This window comes from Nansenia antarctica (genome assembly GCF_963989245.1).
Source record: "Nansenia antarctica genome assembly, chromosome: 2".
Lineage (NCBI taxonomy): Eukaryota > Metazoa > Chordata > Actinopteri > Argentiniformes > Microstomatidae > Nansenia > Nansenia antarctica.
The window spans coordinates 54,985,787-55,003,286 of NC_137675.1; the positions used below are offsets into that span (position 1 = coordinate 54,985,787).

The following is a 17,500-nucleotide window of genomic DNA, read 5'->3' on the forward strand; positions in this document are numbered from 1 at the left end:
TCTGGGTTTGAGAAGCAGCTGGCTGAAGACGCTGCCATCCCAGATGTACCCAATACACTGAAAACCCGCACCCAGAAGCTTCAGGTGACACACCATTTCAGTCAATCAACAAGTTATATTGAATGAGCACATTGATGGGTTTTTCTCATAATGGCCTATTACATGATTCAGTATATTTTAGGTATTTTCATTCTCTGATCATATTGCCCTGATTACACACCCATCCAGGTAAGAGTCTTATGTGAACTGCTTCATTCTGATGGATCCGTCCCCTTTGCTTATCCCCTCTTATTTTCCCTTGTCCTCCATATAGAGTATCCGTAAGGAAGTAGCCCTGGAGCAGGATGACATGCAGAAGCTGAGTAAAGAACTGGAGTCCACAGAGAAGCTGTGCAGCTCCCTGCAGAAGGGCTTCCATGAGTACTGCCCAGACATCCGCCGGCAGGAGACAGAGGTTAAACACCTGAGGAACCGCTGCACCAGTGTCAACAGTCAGATACAGGAGAGGTGAGAGGCCCATAGGTACTATACCCATAGGACGCCATTCAGCTAATCAGAATAAAAAAACTAAGCAAATTTGTCTTTTGTCTTTTGTGATTTTCCGATGTACTGATACTTGTTTATCTATTATTACAGGACATTTCTAATTCAAGAGGCAACCAGTAAGAACCAAGGATTCCAGAGTGCTGTCGAATCTTTGAACTTCTTCCTGACCAACCTGCCCAATAATAAGATCAAATCCAGTGATGATCTTTCTCAAATTAACTCCAAGCAAAAATCTCAGAAGGTTAGTGGAAGTCTTTAATTTTTCCACAGTCCATTTAGCTTTTTATGTGGTAGTGCTGTATGTTTCATGTTTAAGTAGTAATGTATGATTCACATGTTCTCATTGACTGATTGTTCTCTATTAAGAGAGTGGTAGAGGACATAAAGAGGAAATCAGATGACGTCAAGATAGCTGTGGCCCTTTCCCGTGACCTGCAGAATGTCCTCAATGTGAGTTAAACAAATATGTCATGTTATTTTCTCCATCAAAGACACAATTTTAACATTCTATATCAGCTGTTCAGGTCAATGGTGTTTGGAGAATTACTCAGTATTTGTTTTATCGTGTGTTTCAGGAGTACGAGGCCAAGTCAGACAAGTACCGTGTTGCACTGAAAGATGAGGACGTCACAGATGCTAAAAGACGCCATTCCAACACCATGGCAGACGGTGTGCAGAAAAAGGTATTTAAGATCTGACTTCAGCTACTCCAATTGTTATTGTTTAATATGGTCTTTATTAGCATACCATTTGGCTAGTCTTCCTTGAGTCCTTTAAAATCTTATGGTTGTCTTACTTTGAGGAGTCATGATCTGATTGGAGACTGTGTGCTTCTGTTGTAGGAGCAAGCTCTACTCAACTTCTACTCAGAAGTGTCTGCTGAGAATGACCAGCTGCTCAACAAAATGGGATTGGCTAAGAACATCATGGCCAAGGTATGACAAAATGACCAATCAACAGATGATTCTGTAGGCCATGGCTTATGGTTTGGAACAGAACAATAATTTATTGAATTCATGAAGATATTATTACTTCTAGCCTCTAAGTATAGTTTCTGACGACATGTAGAGAGCTCTAGCCTCCTCTATTGAGAACATGCAGTGAAATGATTCACAAACCCTTTTTAACAATAGTAACAGTTATGTTTCAACATTATAGGTTACACCAAATGTCTCTCTTGTATCTCCCTTTAACAGAATGAGGAGAAGGTGAGCCAAGTGGTGGTGAAACAGCAGCTACAGCTGCAGAGCCAGCAGAAGAACGTGGTGGAGACAGATGGTCTAAAGAAGGAACTGATGGAGGAGAAGTCCAGGCGCTCCCATGCTGAGAACGACCTGGAAACCTACATGAAGAGATTTGTGTCTCTGAAGAGCCGTAGAGGTGTGGAACGAGTGGAAGAGAAGGAAGTGGTGCAGTACTACCGTGAACCCAAGCTGGAGAGTGACCTGGTGTCCTTGAAGAACAGGATTAAAGATGAGGCTGTAAAACGTTCAGGTACCAAGACAGAGATAGATGTTGTCAGTGAAAAGATTGTCCGCCTGGAGACTGAGCTGACCAATGTCAAACCTCAGCTGGTAACCAAGGTGGTGACAGAGTTTGAGAGGGACCCCCAGCTAGACAAGGAGGCCATCAAGCTGAAAGATGAAATGAGCAAGCTGAGACAGAAGGTCCAGGTGAGAGAGACTGAGACAGTCCAGATGAAAACCGAGATCACGTTTCTGGCATCAAAGAGACCAACAATCAAAGAGAGAGTGGTGAAGAAGGAGGTGGTGAGACTGGAGAAGGATCCTGTGATGCTGAAAGCTGTAAAAACCTTTGAGACCGAGATCTCAGAGGAGGGGTCACGATCCAAGGCCCTCAATGATGACATTTTCCGCACCAGGAGCCAAATAAACACATTGGAGAGGGTCATTCCCACTATCCAACCGAAGATCATTACCAAGGTGTTGAAGAGGGTAGACCAAGATCCAGAACTCATTGAAGAGGCTAAGAGGATCCGCACCGACCTGGAGGAAAAGAAGATCGAGAACAGTGACTTAATGAAAGAGCTCACCAGCCTTCAGCTCCATTACAGTCAAGTGGAGATGATAAAGCCCAAGCTGAAAGTCACAGAGATCATCAATGAGATTTACAGAGTGGACCCAGACACAGAGGTGGAGCTGGCGAGGCTAAAGAAAGAACTACAGGACTCCAGCAGACATTGTAGTAATCTGGAGAGAGAAATCAACACTGTCATGGTGGATGTGAAGACCCTGCGTTCCCAGAAACCCAAAGTGGAGTATAAAGATGTGACCCAGGAAGTAATCAAAGAAGAGAAGAGCCCAGAGGTCATTAGGGAGTTGAAGAGGCTGAATGACCAGGTTAACCGTCTGCAGGTCACATATGACAGCACCCTGGATCTACTGAGCCGCTTGCGCAGAGAGAGAGATGAATGGAAGATTGAAAAGTCTAAGGTGGAGACCAAGCTTGTAACCAAAGAGCTGATAAAATACGAGAATGACCCCCTCGTGGAGAAGGAGGCTGACCGCCTGAGAAGAGATTTGCGGGAGGAAATCAAGGAACGCCGCAATGTGGAGGAAAATGTCTTTGACCTACAGAACAAGGTCATTGTGCTCGAGAGGCAGAAGCCAGAGGAGAGGATTGTGATGCAGGAAGTGGTGCATCTTCAGAAGGACCCCAAGCAGATCCTGGAGCATGAAAAACTAAACCAGAGCTTGGATGACGAGGCAAAATCCCGTAGGAAACTGGAATTAGAGGTTCGGCAGCTAAGACTCCTGGTGGATGAAAAAGAGAGGAACCTGGCATTGATGGATGAAGGCCAAAAGAAGATTCAGGTGGAGACAGTGCTTAGACAGATCAAATCTCGAATCCATGAGCTTGAAAATGCCCCTCCTCCCATTGAAGAGAAGATCATCATTGAGGAGGTCCTCAAAGTAGAGAGGGACCCTAAGCTAGAGAAGCTAACCAGTAACTTACGCACAGACATGGATACAGAGGGCTCCAACATCAGTCGTCTGGAGAGGGAGATCCGAAACCTGAAGATTAAATTGGACATCCTGCGCAAAGAGAAGTCAATTGAAAGGACCATCTATAGAGAGGTGATTCGGGTGGAAAAGGACCAGGCTGTGGAGGCGGAGAGGGACCATCTCAGAGATCTAGTGATGCAGGAGAGAAATGCCAGACGGGACCAGGAGGACGAAATCCAAAGGTTTACCACTAAAGTGACCCATCTGCAGACCACAAGGTCAGGCACCTCTCAGGAGGAAAGCAGCCTCACCCTCATGCGAGATGCCCTGTCCAAAGACAAGGACAATATCCTCAAAGAACTGAGGACATTAGAATCCGAGAGACAGGACATAACCATATCATTCCAGCAACAGTCTAAGCTGATGAGCGAGAGGAACCAGACGAGCAGGCAGAAGACCATCAAGATGGAATCTGACGTACAACGTATGGAGAGGGAAATCCTGTATGAAAAAGACAAAATACATCAAAAGGAGACCACCATCATGGAGCTGGCGAACAATTTGAAGAAAGAGGACCACTCTGATACACACACCAGAGAGACCAATATCTCCACTAAAATCACCATCCTCGATCCAGAGACGGGCAAAGATATGTCACCCTATGATGCTTACCTGGAGGGCTTGATTGACCGTAACCAGTACATTCACCTTCAGGAGCTGGAGTGTAACTGGGAAGAAGTAATGTCAATGGGTCCAGAAGGGGAGACCTCCATCTTGCAGGATCGCAAGAGTGGAAAGCAGTTCTCGGTCAAGGATGCTCTGAAGGCCGGCCGGTTAACTCAGTATGATCTGCAGCGCTACAAGGATGGTAAAATGCCTATCTCAGAATTTGCCCTCCTGGTTGCTGGGGAATCTAAACCAAAGCCCTACATTGGTCCAATCGCAACCCCACGGTCACCCACAAAGGCCTCTCCGTCATCTCCCTTGAGCTCAATGCCATCATCACTAAGGTCTTCCTACGGGAGCCTCACAAATCTTAACAGCAGCCCTCCACTGACCATTTCCAGCGGCGATGAGTTCTTCCCCATCTCTGGCGTTCTCGACACCACCACCGACGGCCGTATGTCCGTGCGGAGTGCCCTCACCCGAAAACTCATTGACCCAGACACAGCCCTCATGCTACTGGAGGCGCAGGCAGCCACAGGCGGCATCATTGACCTCAACAGAAAGGACAGGTACTCTGTTCACAAGGCAGCTGAGCGAGGTCTAATTGATACGAGTCACCTGCATAAGCTGTTGAACGGCCAGAAGGCCTTCACTGGAGTGGAGGATCCTGTGACCAAAGAGCGTCTCTCGGTAGGACAGGCAGCTGAAAAAGGTTGGATAACTCATGATAGCGCCATGAGGTACCTGGAGGCACAGTACCTGACCGGGGGCCTGGTGGACCCCCATCGGGCTGGCCGCATCAGTGTCCAAGATGCTCTCTACACCAAGGTGATCGACAGCTCAGTGGCCAAGGACCTCCAAGATGAGTCCACCTACACCAAAGGGTTGGTCGACCCCATCACGAAAGAAAAAATGTCATACAAACAGGCGATGGATCGCTGTAAGAAAGATGTTAGCACAGGGCTCCTGTTGCTCCCTGTAGCCTCCACCGACTCCACAGATGCCCCATCGTACTCCATGTATCGATTCAATTCCTAGTCAAGTCTAGCCATGTTGCATACAGTATTTGCCATTGAGAAATGCTACAGCTCCAGGTGCTAAATATGTGATAAACCAGCAGTTTGCAACTGCACAAATACATATCAAAGTGAACGAAAATGCAAACATGTTTTAATAATATGGAAAAGTTAGTGAAAATTCTTATTTTCAGGAGATGTCTGGGTTATACTGTATTTCATCTGTTCTTCATTGATACTATGATTGTTAAGAGTTGCAGTAAACATAACATTGAAATCTATGTATTGAAATCATATTATGTTGATGAACTTTAATGAAAATGTCAGTGTGATTTGTTTTCAAACATTTTGAGAGCTATATTCCCAATAAATCTTGTTTGATATCATCAGCACAGTTCATTAAATTTAGCAAAATAAACATTTGTCTTTGTGTGACTTCTTTTATATTATTGTGAGTTAATTGTGGTAAGAGATTCTCATATTATCAATTCACTTTATGTATCCTTGGATCCTGGTTAATCATTGGATAGGAGGGGTGATAACTAGGATGAAGATGTCCATCTTGAGTGTGTAATGTGTAATGTCCACTAGATGGCAGCACCATACACCAAGGTATTAGCATTAGGTAAAGGCATTAAATTCAAATCTGATATTACATGTGTTGCTCTGTAGGCCTTCTGTTGTGTCCTACCAGAGTCAGGGGGTGTGATTAGGAAGTAGAGGATGTTTTATGAATGGTTAAAGTAATAGTATCTGCTTGCCCAGATAGATGTGTCCATTAACCAAAACCTGTATGCACCTGGAACCTGAATTATGGTCTGCACCCAGAGGATCAGATACAGTACAATCTGCGTCTGATCAATGTCAGAAATGTCAAAATATAAATGTACAATAAAACATATATGGAATCGCTTTCTGTTGAGTGAAAGGGTGTCTACCCTCTCACAGAACCTGCAGCTTGTTACAAAGAAGTTTACTGGAACCCTTAAGATGTGGTGAATCCTACGATGGGAGATGATGGATTAAGGATAAAGATTAGGTATGACTCAACACATCACACGTTGTATGTTAGGGGTGACAATGACATGCACATGGGTCTAGTGGTCAGTCACATGATAACAGATAATAGTGTCTTTGGCTGTGAAGTGAGAGCTGTGCTGAATGACATGGACATACCATAAGTAGATTCCCACCCTGTTTGCATTGTAAACATCTACACATGGGGAGACAGTTTGAATGTGCACACGACCTCTCTCAAACCATATGACAACAGAACCAAATGCACCAGAGTCACTTGTAGCATGTCTACTCACTCCATTTCAGTCATGGAAATATAGAAGTGTTGCAGTTCCAAAACACGTTTGGTATTATGGTTAGTGTCTGGTTGTGGTTTGAATGGACTCCCAAAGTTGACCCAACTATTGAACACTCTCAGTATTAGAGACAGATATACTATATATAGCGAGTGGGCTTGTATGCTAGGAAGCCAGGATAGAGCTAAACAAGGTTAAACTGATTGAATCATTCATCCCCTTTTCCTGTAAAGAGAAGTGAGTTAGTGTGGGAGTACTGGTCAAAGAAGGGGGGCTGCCTGGTAAACAAGAGGGCTGCCTGGTAAACAGATTAGCTCGTTACTGGAAGGACTTTATGGGATTACTGGACATGAGCCTGTCTGTCTGGAGGGTAAACGGCCCGTGTCAACAGTTACAGGGGGTGTGCAGGTGGGACAGAGGTGTCTGAGGCTTTTAACTCTACAGGGTCAACCCACACAGTGCTGTAATGGCACAGATATTTCCCATTCACTGACCTGATGCCATAACTGGTCACACAGACAGGGATAGAAAGTGAGGAAGGACCATTGATATAACAGTGACATTTGATGATAGTCAAGTGAACTATTTGGTCCAGATGTGTATCATATACTAGGTTAGTGAAGTGACTTATCAGCTAGCTATTGACTACCCATATCCAAAACTGATTACGAACTAAAACAAACGTGATCATACCCTTCCTAAACCCACCTGGTTATACCACGTATCTGTGGCATGGAGGACCAGTGTCAAGAGGTCGTGTATTCCAGTGATCTCACATCTCATTGAAGTGCTACCCACACAATTACATGCATACAATACAGATAAAGTGCGTATATACTGTATGACACACATGGCATGATGGATGGAATTTTTCTCACAATGGAAGTATGATAAGTGGTTTTCAATCATGGAAATATGATTGAGGGATCACAGCAGTAATTACAGACCCTTTTGTATTACTGTGGGACAATTTTCCTTAATGCAAGACCAGTGTCTGACCCTGCTGTGTCAGATGCAAATACTGTAAGAGAAAGCATATTTATCTCAGCGTTGCCTCCCACCTCTCTCTGGTTCGGCATGAATAGACATCCCTTACAGCTGTGCCTTGTTTACAGTAATGCAGTAGTAACTCAGGCTTTTGACTCTGATGGGGGAGTAGACTCTCTGAATGATGGGCCTCTTGCTGTGACCTCATCCAACAGCACCCCTCACTAATGGCTGGAAAATAATGCAACCTTACCTACAACAACAAGGAAAATGCACACCTCATACTAAGAAAGGATGGGCGAGATAACCATGTTTGTTTGTGTATGTTTGTCATGTGTACATGTTTGAAAATACATACAGTTCCTAAAACCATGATATATGAGGAAATGTAATATGTAATATGTGACAGGTAGTAGTGGGGATTACTCACCGAATCCATAGATTCGATCCATAGATAGATAGATAGATAGATAGATAGATAGATAGATAGATAGATAGATAGATAGATAGATAGATAGATAGATAGATAGATAGATAGATAGATGGGAGAGATGACCAATTTAAGGAGTTGTGTCAGTAAGAGGAGGTTATAGTTTTCTTTTGTGTCTTTCTTTTACCTTTTACTATATAGAAATGTGCAATATAATCCTGCTGTATTTTGTGTATGTGAAGTTCCCACACTTGTTCTATGAGTAAATATGCTCCGTACACCAAAAAGATAAATAACTGTTGGTGTTGTTATGTTTGGTCAAAAACATAGTTAGAAAGACAAAACAAAGTGTGCGTTCATTTATTCAAATCAGATTTGATTCTTTATTGTCTTTATAAAAACATGTTGAATCAATACACGGTTGGTACTGGTCACACCAGCTAAAGAGAACGGAACAGACAAACAATGGCTTTAGTTGGTCTGATATCCAAACAGGAAGTATCCTCTAACTGTTACAGGCCTTCAAATAACAAAACAACTTTCTCTTCAACTTGTGCACAGCAAAAGCCTACCACCCATTTACCACAAACAGGGGCTTGTTTTGTTGAGGTCATGCCCCTGTTTGCTTGCACACCAATGAGTGTCTCTCTTCCTTTAAACCCTCAGATCTTTACAAAAGCTAATGCCTAATGCCTAATAGAGATAGAAGAGGCAGGGTTGAGCTGCTAAAGCCCGGTAGTCAGTGACGTCTTTCCATGGTCGTGTGGAGCGCAGGAGGAGTTAAAGGAGTGGGCGGCTTATAGCCCAAACCTTGGAGCAATCTGAAACTATGTAACTCATTACTCAATCAATGTAACGTGTAGCTAACTGTACTTAATCAACATTGCAAAAACTCATCACACTCAACTACCCTACTGCTTTGTAACTCACAAATGTAGCAAAAGGTAGCATACATTATGGAATAAAAAAAGTCACTTAGTTTGAATATATTGTTACATTCAGTGTCACAGTGGGAGAAACTCAGACTCAGACAATCTCACAGTCACAAGTACTTTTTCAAATGCTCTAGGTCACAAAAGACAACAGAAAAAGCATTCACGAAACACATTCCTCTCAAACATTCACTAGAGAGATGGATACACACACACACACACACACACACACACACACACACACACACACACACACAAAAAAAACACAAAGCAGCATCGGAAGGTCAGTTAACATTAGAATTGAAATGAATGAATGAAAAACATTGGACGCACTCCAGAACTTAAACTTAGAATTATTTTGATTTCATTTAATTTAACTTGTTAAGAAAACAGAAAAACACGAGCCAGTGATTTCCTTATTAAATAAAGAATAATATCTAAGTTTAGGTAGGTCCCGTTTTTTTCATGATGTCATTGCTTCAAATTGAGGTCCCTTGTATGTACAACATAAAGAAAAGTTTTCTGACAATGTGCAAATTCTTTATTGACATTTAAATGTAATATGTGCCTAATTATAACTCCAACTGCTTAAACTAAACCTAAATCAATTTATTTACATCATAGTTGAACTGTACAATAGGACAATAGGCCTATCTGTCTTAGTAAAAAAAAAAAAATCTACACTTCAACAGCGTCACTGCCCTTTTCCTCTGACAACAGTAACAGATGCTGAGGGAGGCCGTATGCCTCGCTGTTACGACGCATGAACGCGTGGCCCCTCACAGGGAACTGCATCTCTGTGAAGGTCAGGGTCCCGACGGTGATGGAGCAGCGGCCCAGCACCGTGAAGCTACACTTGTGGTAGAAGGGAACCAGGAGGTCCTCGCACATGAGTACAGCGCAGTGCACGTTGGGCAGGCAGCGAAGGTACTGTTGGTAGCGCCACATCAGGATAGGGCCCTTTCCCTGTTGCCGGAAGGTCCGGTGAACCGCCAGAATGTGGATGTGGACTGTATGACCCCGAGGCTTGTGGAGAGTCAGTGCGTCCTGAGGTGAAGGGAAAAAGCGAAGTGTAATTGAAGTATGCATGAGTTAAAATGTGATTCAATTACATGTTCTATTCACGTGCTGTGATTTTATTCAGTTACCGATACAATGACTGACAGGTGTAAACTAGTAGGTTGGTATCAAAAAGACACTAGTAAAACATGATAGAATGTGTCTTACTGCGGTAAGCCTGTCCTCGTCCCACATAGACCCTATGATGAAGGCTACGAGTCGACCCTCCTCAAACCAGCCCATAGACAGCTCCGGACACAGCGTGAGGAAATGACGCACCTCATCCAGGTGGAGTGGACATTCTCCTGACACGGAAATGAAGGCTGATGGAGAAAATAAATACTTATTCAAAAGAATATATCTTTGTATTAATCTCTGTATAAAGTCACCACAATATGTGTGGGTCTTATAAGACAAAGAGACTGGATTGATCACTGTGCGCAACACGCATGGAGACGCGGTTGGCACAGAAGTTTTCGCGCGCTTTGGGTACAACTGTTAAACAACTGAAGATGATAGCTGAAGGGAACTTAAAATCAGCATATCTATTATATACAGTATGTCAACTCACCCTCTCTTTCGATTTCAAACACGCTTATGGCATCCTGCGTGTTGAGAGGTCGGAACTCGCTCGCTGGAAGCGTGTGTCTTCTTTGGACACCAGTGGGACTTGACGGGTGTTTCGGTTTCAGGAAAGGCTGGGCGCCAACAACTGACATCTTTCAACTATTTTGGCCGCACTTCGATTACTTGTATCTTCCTTTCTGAATCTTCTTCTTCTCGTTCTTAGAGTCTACTCCCTTGGCCGTTAGTGCGCACTGTCACTCTCTCGTTTTACTCCTCTTGTTGCAAAAGCCTGCGGAGGTCCAAATCAAGAAGAGTTATTCGAGACCGTATTTATAACATCATCCGTGTTTAGATAATTGGTAGGCATTTACATGTGAATATGACGTCAGTGCTGATGAATGTAATGTGCGCCAGAGATTGAGAGCAATCAACCAAACCCAACAATTAATCATGGTCCTGTTGACCCTTTCGTTTCATCCAAAGTATGTATTATGATTACACTGAGTTATAGATGGGTACCGGAAAACATCTAGTTGTTGTTCAATGTGTTTGTATATGACTGCCATCACTCTCTACAAATAAAACAGGTCGTCATAACATTGATGATTTATGCGCAAAAAGATGACCTTGGTTCACATTTAACCTCAAACTTGACATGCACAATCTAAAAAAAACACTTACGTGATACAAACGAAGTTGATGGCCTTCTCTCTTTCTTTCTTCTGTCTTAGAAAGACGTCTCCCCCCTTCATTATAGACCTACCCAGTGATTATTACTATGAGTCACAAGGGATTACGGGAATTGTTTCCACAACTCTGCGGATTAAAGCTCCATCATCCCTAAGAGTTACACGATTGACAAGGTCTTGAGAAGTATTCCCGATCGGTCACCCCTTGCTTCAACTGTGTAGCCAAATGTATTCATTTATCAAAATGTAAACGGCAACTTTCTAAAGGTTTCTGTCTCAACCGTTGATGATATACAATAATAGGTCTCATACAGTTGAATCGTTTGGACAATAATGAACAAGACAGAAATATTAAAGCATGTTGGTTTTATTACAATTCAGACAGTCGATTATTACAGCAGGCTTCATGAATCCAGTTTTGGTTCTTACAAAAGTAAACACTGGAAACAGATCTCTAACACAGGAATGATGACACTGAAAATGACATGAACGTAATGACAATGAGTAGTAGGCCGACTGATATTTGAATATCAAAAAAACATTTCTGTACTGTAGTCGCCCAACAAAATAATCAAGGGCACATCATGATAGACACAGTAAGACAACAGTAGTTCAACACAAGGCCACTTATCCCACACGGAGGTGAGGGGCTAAACATGTATAACAAGTGTGTATTGATGTACAGGAATGTTGAAACCAACTATGGACGAGGAGAAATGCTCCGAATATTGTCTGGCTTGAGATACTGTACCTGCAGTAATGTATAGATAGGTTATTAACATTCAGATTCAATATAACAAAGTGATTGTTGATACACTCAAATTAAATGGCTGGCAGTTGAAAGCCAGCTTGTATACATTATGTTGGGAACAGTGCATGTATCGATTATACTGTACAGCATGTTCCAAGAAAGAACTCCTTCTACCATTAGGATGATTTGGCTAGACAAATCCACTAGGAGGCGACCGTGTACCACATCTACAGACGTCATACAGAGCAGCGTGTGCACTGAGGCATAAGAGCACAGAGCTCAACGCTTTGCATAGCTAATCTCTGACCTAATGTACACTATGTGTTCACACATGTGCAGTATGCTGCATGGTGCATGGTCAGTACTGGACACAGCCTTGTCTTCTTGCAGAGACTGCAGCTAAGAGCACCAACACCCTTTAACATGAGAATTAGGTATCTAGGTATTATATTGCATGATTTGACATCTATTAGGTCAAATAAAAAAACAGGTAAGATATTGTATACACCACAGAAATGAGGGGGAAAAAAAATCATTAAGTTGGGGATGCATGCTGCACCTGCACATGGTACCTTCAAGTATACTGCAGTTCATTGATTCATCCTTTTTTATACAGTACATTGGAAATCATTGTGCTCACATGAAGGTCTTAACCTTCTCCTGTAGGGAACAAACAGAGACAATGTCTGTCGTGTTTCTATTCCAAAAGTCATCAACAGCAGGGGGTTAAAGCCTATTTCCAAAGACAAAAATAAACAGATAAATATTATAATAAAAAATAGCATCCATTTTATTTCATTTCATTTCATGTCTTCATGTCAACATTCATATTATGATTCCTTGATCAAATCACTTGGAATTTGTAAAAATAATAATAGATATATATCCTCCCTGTGGTCTGTACAACAACTATCTTGTAGCCACCTAATATGAACTGGAGAGAGAGAGAGAGAGAGAGAGAGAGAGAGAGAGAGAGAGAGAGAGAGAGAGAGAGAGTCAGACAGAGACAGAGACAGAGAAGGGGGCAGACAGACAGACAGAGACAGCGACAGAGAGAGAGAGAGAGGGAGGGAGGGAGGGAGGGAACTGATGTTAATGCTCACATGTGCAATCCTCTCTGCTCCAGTGCATTAATGTTCATCCTCTCAGCCAGGACAAGTGGATAGGCCACACACTCAAGTACCGGTCTGGTCTCTCCAGCTCTTTATTGATTAGAGATCAATGTTCTCAAAGCTCCCTGACCCATGCTGTGCTGCGTAGTGCAAAAAAATCCTGTTTCCCTTCTTAGTGTGTTTCAACCAAAAACTAAAATATATCTCTTCTATTTCTCTACAGGTAGATAAAAGCGTCCATAACAATCGAAAAAAGTGATCTGTCCATTTCCAACTGCTTATACTGTATGTTTCTGTTCGCTAGCCTTTTTCATTCATTCATAAAGCTTATGTATAAGGACACATTAGGTGTTGATGGCTCAGTGATCTAGGGGGGGGGGGGGGGGGGGAGTACAATCTTAAGACAGCTCGAGTAGAGGGATCATATGTACAGTACCAGACCATCCCCCTCGCTCTTGCTAAGTGTTGTACAATTGTGCGTGTGTGTGTGTGTGTGTGTGTATGTGTGTGTGTCTGGTTATGATGAGACAGGAGGATTATTACAAGTGTAACCTCAGACGGCCAGGTTTCTGCCCCAGCGCAGCGAGGCTGCACAACAACCTCATCAGCACTTTACCCCTCCCCGCCATCCCAGAAGGCATCGAGGGAAAGCGGGTGCATCTGGGACACACTGATGCGAAAGGGTAGTTGCATTACATCACTGATGTATGGGGTGGGGGGGGATGGTGGGGGTCTCACGAATACTGCATTACCTCATGTGCGATGGATGTCATTTCTGTTGAATACCATGTGGGGGGGCTGTAAAAGAATGCAGAGTGTACCGAGATCACGAGAGGGGAAGGGCTTCTTCTTCTTCTTCTTGTCAATCCTGGCTCCTCCTGCAGCAGGGAGGCGGGGGGGGGGGGGGGGGGTGGAGAGTGTAGGGAGGGTGATGGGAGGTGCCTGTGCTGTCTGTCGTGTCCTCACGGAGACCTGGAGAATGTGCTTCTCTTCGTGTGTGTCACGCTTATTGAGTCAGACAGCGGAGCACACAATGCACTCTTCACAGCCCTGGGTCCCGCTACCACACGCCGAGCACTCACGGGATGCACGCACGCGCAGACACACACACACGCTCACACACACACACACACACGCATACATAAATTCACCCAGCTGGGACCAGCCAGCAGCAAGAACATCCATTCATGGCTTTGACCCTGGATCGAGCGTCTGGTGGAGGAAGGTGAAGGGAGCTATCAAAAATAAGAGCCAGGAGATAGATGCTTCTCCGTAATCTGTAGAAAAATAGAGGGCAGATTTTTTGGACCAAAGGCTGATATATTAATGTCTTTGGTACTTTTCACGTAGTAAAGTACGAAGTAAGAAAGGAAGGGAGCAGTCAGTAGCGGTAGAGTGGACAAGCACACAGAGACTCAACCAGAGATGAGCCTCCCCAGCCCTGGGTGGACCTGGGCCTGCACCGGGCCGTACTCCACCATCTCCCCGTCCACGGTGATCACGCCCTCGGGGGACAAGGGCTCCAGGCGCAGGGCCCTCACTCGCTCGTACACCAGGTGCGGGCATCCGCTGGCCAGGTGGGCGCCCTTCTCCATGGCCAGGAAGAGCCGCAGCAGGGCGGGCCGGGAGATGCCGGCGCTCACGTAGAACAGGTGGATCACGCCGTCGTCCGGGCCCGCCCCGGGGGCGGTCCACAGGTCCTCGGCCAGGTGGGACTGGTAGATGGCCATCACCAGGACGAAGTCCTCCTCCTTCACCACCGTCCAGTGCTCGGGCACGGGCTCCTCCAGGCCTGGTAGCAGGGAGTCGGGGGGCCCCGTCCGGGGGGGGTCGCTCCTCTTGGCGGTGGTGGTGGTGATGGCGTTGTTGGAGGAGTTGTGGATGGTGTTCCGGTTGTTGGAGTTGTGGGTGGTGCCGCGGCGGTGGTGGTCGTGGTGGTGGCGAGAGTTCTGGTTGGGGGAGGAGGAGTTGTCGGGCCGACTCGGCAGGGGGGAGCAGAGGGAGGAGGGGTGCCGGGTGGGGGCGGAGGAGGAGGGAGGAGGAGGAGGAGCGTGGGTGTTGGTCCCCTGGCCTGGCTGTGGTGGTGGTGGTGGGGGGAGGCGGGCCTCTTTGACGGGCAGGTAGGCCAGCCTGCCCTGGTACACCCTGAGGGACGCCAGGCGCACCAGCGTGCCGACCAGGAAGCGGATGGCGCCCACGTGGCGGTACTTCTCGCTCTCGATGTCCACGTCGGCCACGAAGCCCCAGGCCAGGGAGAGGAAGGAGAAGAGGCGCGGCGTCTGGCTGGAGACCACGTGGACCGACACCAGGTCCAGACGGGACACCAGGCCTTTACACAGCAGGAAGCCGCAGCTCAGCAGCAGCTCCTCGCTCCAGGCTGGAGGGGACCTGGAGGAGGGGGACAGCAGGGGGCAGCAGTGAGCTCACAGACCAGGAGAGGGGGGGCACTTTAGGGAGGAGGGATCTCAACCATATTCGGGCTGGATTAGTATTCAACGTCGGGAGGGTTGACATCTGATTTCCAGCAAAAAGATTCAGTTCGTTTAAAGAACTTGAACGTGCACTCGGAGAACACGTAACAGTGTTTTGTTGTGGTTTTCTGTTGAGGTTGGGTGAGTAAACTAGCAGCAGAGGGGGCGCATATTTTTTGCCATGCAATCAACCTGTCAGTCAATTGTTGGAATGTGGTATTTTTTGCTCTAGGCACAGGGTCAGCCATAGTCGGCGCCCCTGAAGCAATGAGGGGTTAAGTGCCTTGCTCAAGGCCACCTGCAGCTCCCTCCTGAGGCGGGGGGTCGAACCAGCGACCTTCCGATTGCTAGCCGGCCTCTCTAACCTCCAGGCCTTAAACCTAATCCTAGACTTAAAAAAAGCATCTTCAATGGAGATTTTTACATTGAAAGCGTGACTTAGTCCAGGACTAGTCCTTAAACCTTTGTCTGTGAAACCGGCCCTAGAAGTTGCAGGAGTAGAGACTACTAACTTTAATAACAGGCGCTATATCAGTAATATTATGCTGACTTCCTCTTTGCCGTAAAACCATTACAGCGCTGCTTTGGAAGCAGTTATCAGCAGCCCGTTAAAATGACTCTCCCTTAAAGCCCACAGAGGGAGGCAGGCAGACTATGGCCGGGGACACATCCAGTATATTATTTCCTCCCTCTTGACGAATGTGCCTACTCTCTGCCCAGTCAGCCGTTGTGATAATTACATCCATCGAAAACAGATAAATCACTTTTTTTTCCTTTTGTCCTCGTAATTTCCATTCTACTGTACTCCATGCATTTAAATGGCTCATTATGGGCTATCGGCCCACTCACTGTGAGTAGTGGTGTACGGAGGCTGCCAGGGCGTTGCCGGACCCCCCTGGTAGGATGCCCAGCGGGGTCTGGATGGCCTCCTCCCAGTCCTCTCTCTCCATCAGACCGTTCACCACCTGGGCGCAAGACACACCAACAGACGCTGCGTCAGACCACAGCCTCTCCAAACTGAGAGTGAAAGCCCAAACCAGACCAAGTGGTCTCGGTCGAGGCTTTTAAAAAACAGCTAAAGACTGTCCTGTATAGACCCCAAAAGCCTGTCTTTCTGTGTCCTGTTGATATTGTTGTTACTTTTTTATTTTTATTTTAACCTGCTATGACTTTTGCTCTTTTATTATGTTCTTGTATATGTAAAGCACTTTGTGACCCCTGGTCTGGGATAGGTGCTATAGAAATACATTTTACTTACTTACTTACAAACCTCACTTGTTAATTGAAAGCTAGAGTATGGATTTCACGACAAGGGGGAACTTTTGGACAAGTTAAATACAGTATGCTGTTTGTTACTGCTAGTTTGGGATTGTGTGATTCTAGGAACCAAGTCGACTGCTGTTGGATATGGTGTCAGTTTACTGTTATGGGGAAGTAGATTGGAGGTAATGGGGAAGTAGATGTGAGGGACAGTTAAGGTGTAGCCTGAATAGATGGGTCTTTAGGAGGGACAGTTAAGGTGTAGCATGAAGAGATGGGTCTTTAGGAGGGACAGTTAAGGTGTAGCCTGAAGAGATGGGTCTTTAGGAGGGACAGTTAAGGTGTAGCCTGAAGAGATGGGTCTTTAGGAGGGACAGTTAAGGTGTAGCATGAAGAGATGGGTCTTTAGGAGGGACAGTTAAGGTGTAGCCTGAATAGATGGGTCTTTAGGAGGGACAGTTAAGGTGTAGCCTGAATAGATGGGTCTTTAGGAGGGACAGTTAAGGTGTAGCCTGAAGAGATGGAGGTCTTTAGGAGGGACAGTTAAGGTGTAGCCTGAAGAGATGGGGTCTTCAGTCTACGGCCGAAGAAAGGGAGTGATTCTGCAGCTTGGTCTCACAGCTGATGAATGCAGCGAGGTTGGGACGGAGTTAGAAATAAAACAAATACACTCAAAGCGGGAATCAGCCCGGGTGTGAGGTGTGATTCAGGGTAGAGTACCTCAAACAGTAGTCC

The 17,500-nt window shown here is 45.4% G+C and overlaps 3 protein-coding genes across 3 annotated transcripts in view; 1 reads left to right on the top strand and 2 right to left on the bottom strand.

The window, feature by feature from the left end:
- evplb (envoplakin b) overlaps window positions 1-5,216 on the top strand; it is a gene marked incomplete at both ends in the record, with an annotated part of 19,172 nt that extends 13,956 nt beyond the window's left edge. Inside the window, 7 exons of the mRNA XM_080523131.1 lie at window positions 1-84; window positions 314-507; window positions 637-787; window positions 913-996; window positions 1,122-1,229; window positions 1,389-1,481; window positions 1,743-5,216. The exon at window positions 1-84 is cut by the window's left edge and continues 55 nt beyond it. Of these exons, the coding sequence (XP_080379257.1) occupies window positions 1-84; window positions 314-507; window positions 637-787; window positions 913-996; window positions 1,122-1,229; window positions 1,389-1,481; window positions 1,743-5,216 (4,188 nt within the window). The remainder of the gene's footprint in view (window positions 85-313; window positions 508-636; window positions 788-912; window positions 997-1,121; window positions 1,230-1,388; window positions 1,482-1,742) is intronic.
- A 4,318-nt stretch (window positions 5,217-9,534) lies between these two features.
- Window positions 9,535-10,634, bottom strand: LOC308150283 (serotonin N-acetyltransferase-like; the record flags this gene model as incomplete). The annotated part of the gene is made up of 3 exons (XM_080523132.1): window positions 9,535-9,903; window positions 10,084-10,238; window positions 10,487-10,634. 3 exons carry the CDS (start codon window positions 10,632-10,634, stop codon window positions 9,535-9,537), a joined length of 672 nt encoding a protein of 223 aa, XP_080379258.1.
- A 3,815-nt stretch (window positions 10,635-14,449) lies between these two features.
- LOC308149673 (sphingosine kinase 1-like) overlaps window positions 14,450-17,500 on the bottom strand; it is a gene marked incomplete at both ends in the record, with an annotated part of 16,027 nt that continues 12,976 nt past the window's right edge. Inside the window, 3 exons of the mRNA XM_080522566.1 lie at window positions 14,450-15,422; window positions 16,355-16,470; window positions 17,486-17,500. The exon at window positions 17,486-17,500 is cut by the window's right edge and continues 80 nt beyond it. Coding sequence (XP_080378692.1) covers window positions 14,450-15,422; window positions 16,355-16,470; window positions 17,486-17,500 — 1,104 coding nt within the window. The remainder of the gene's footprint in view (window positions 15,423-16,354; window positions 16,471-17,485) is intronic.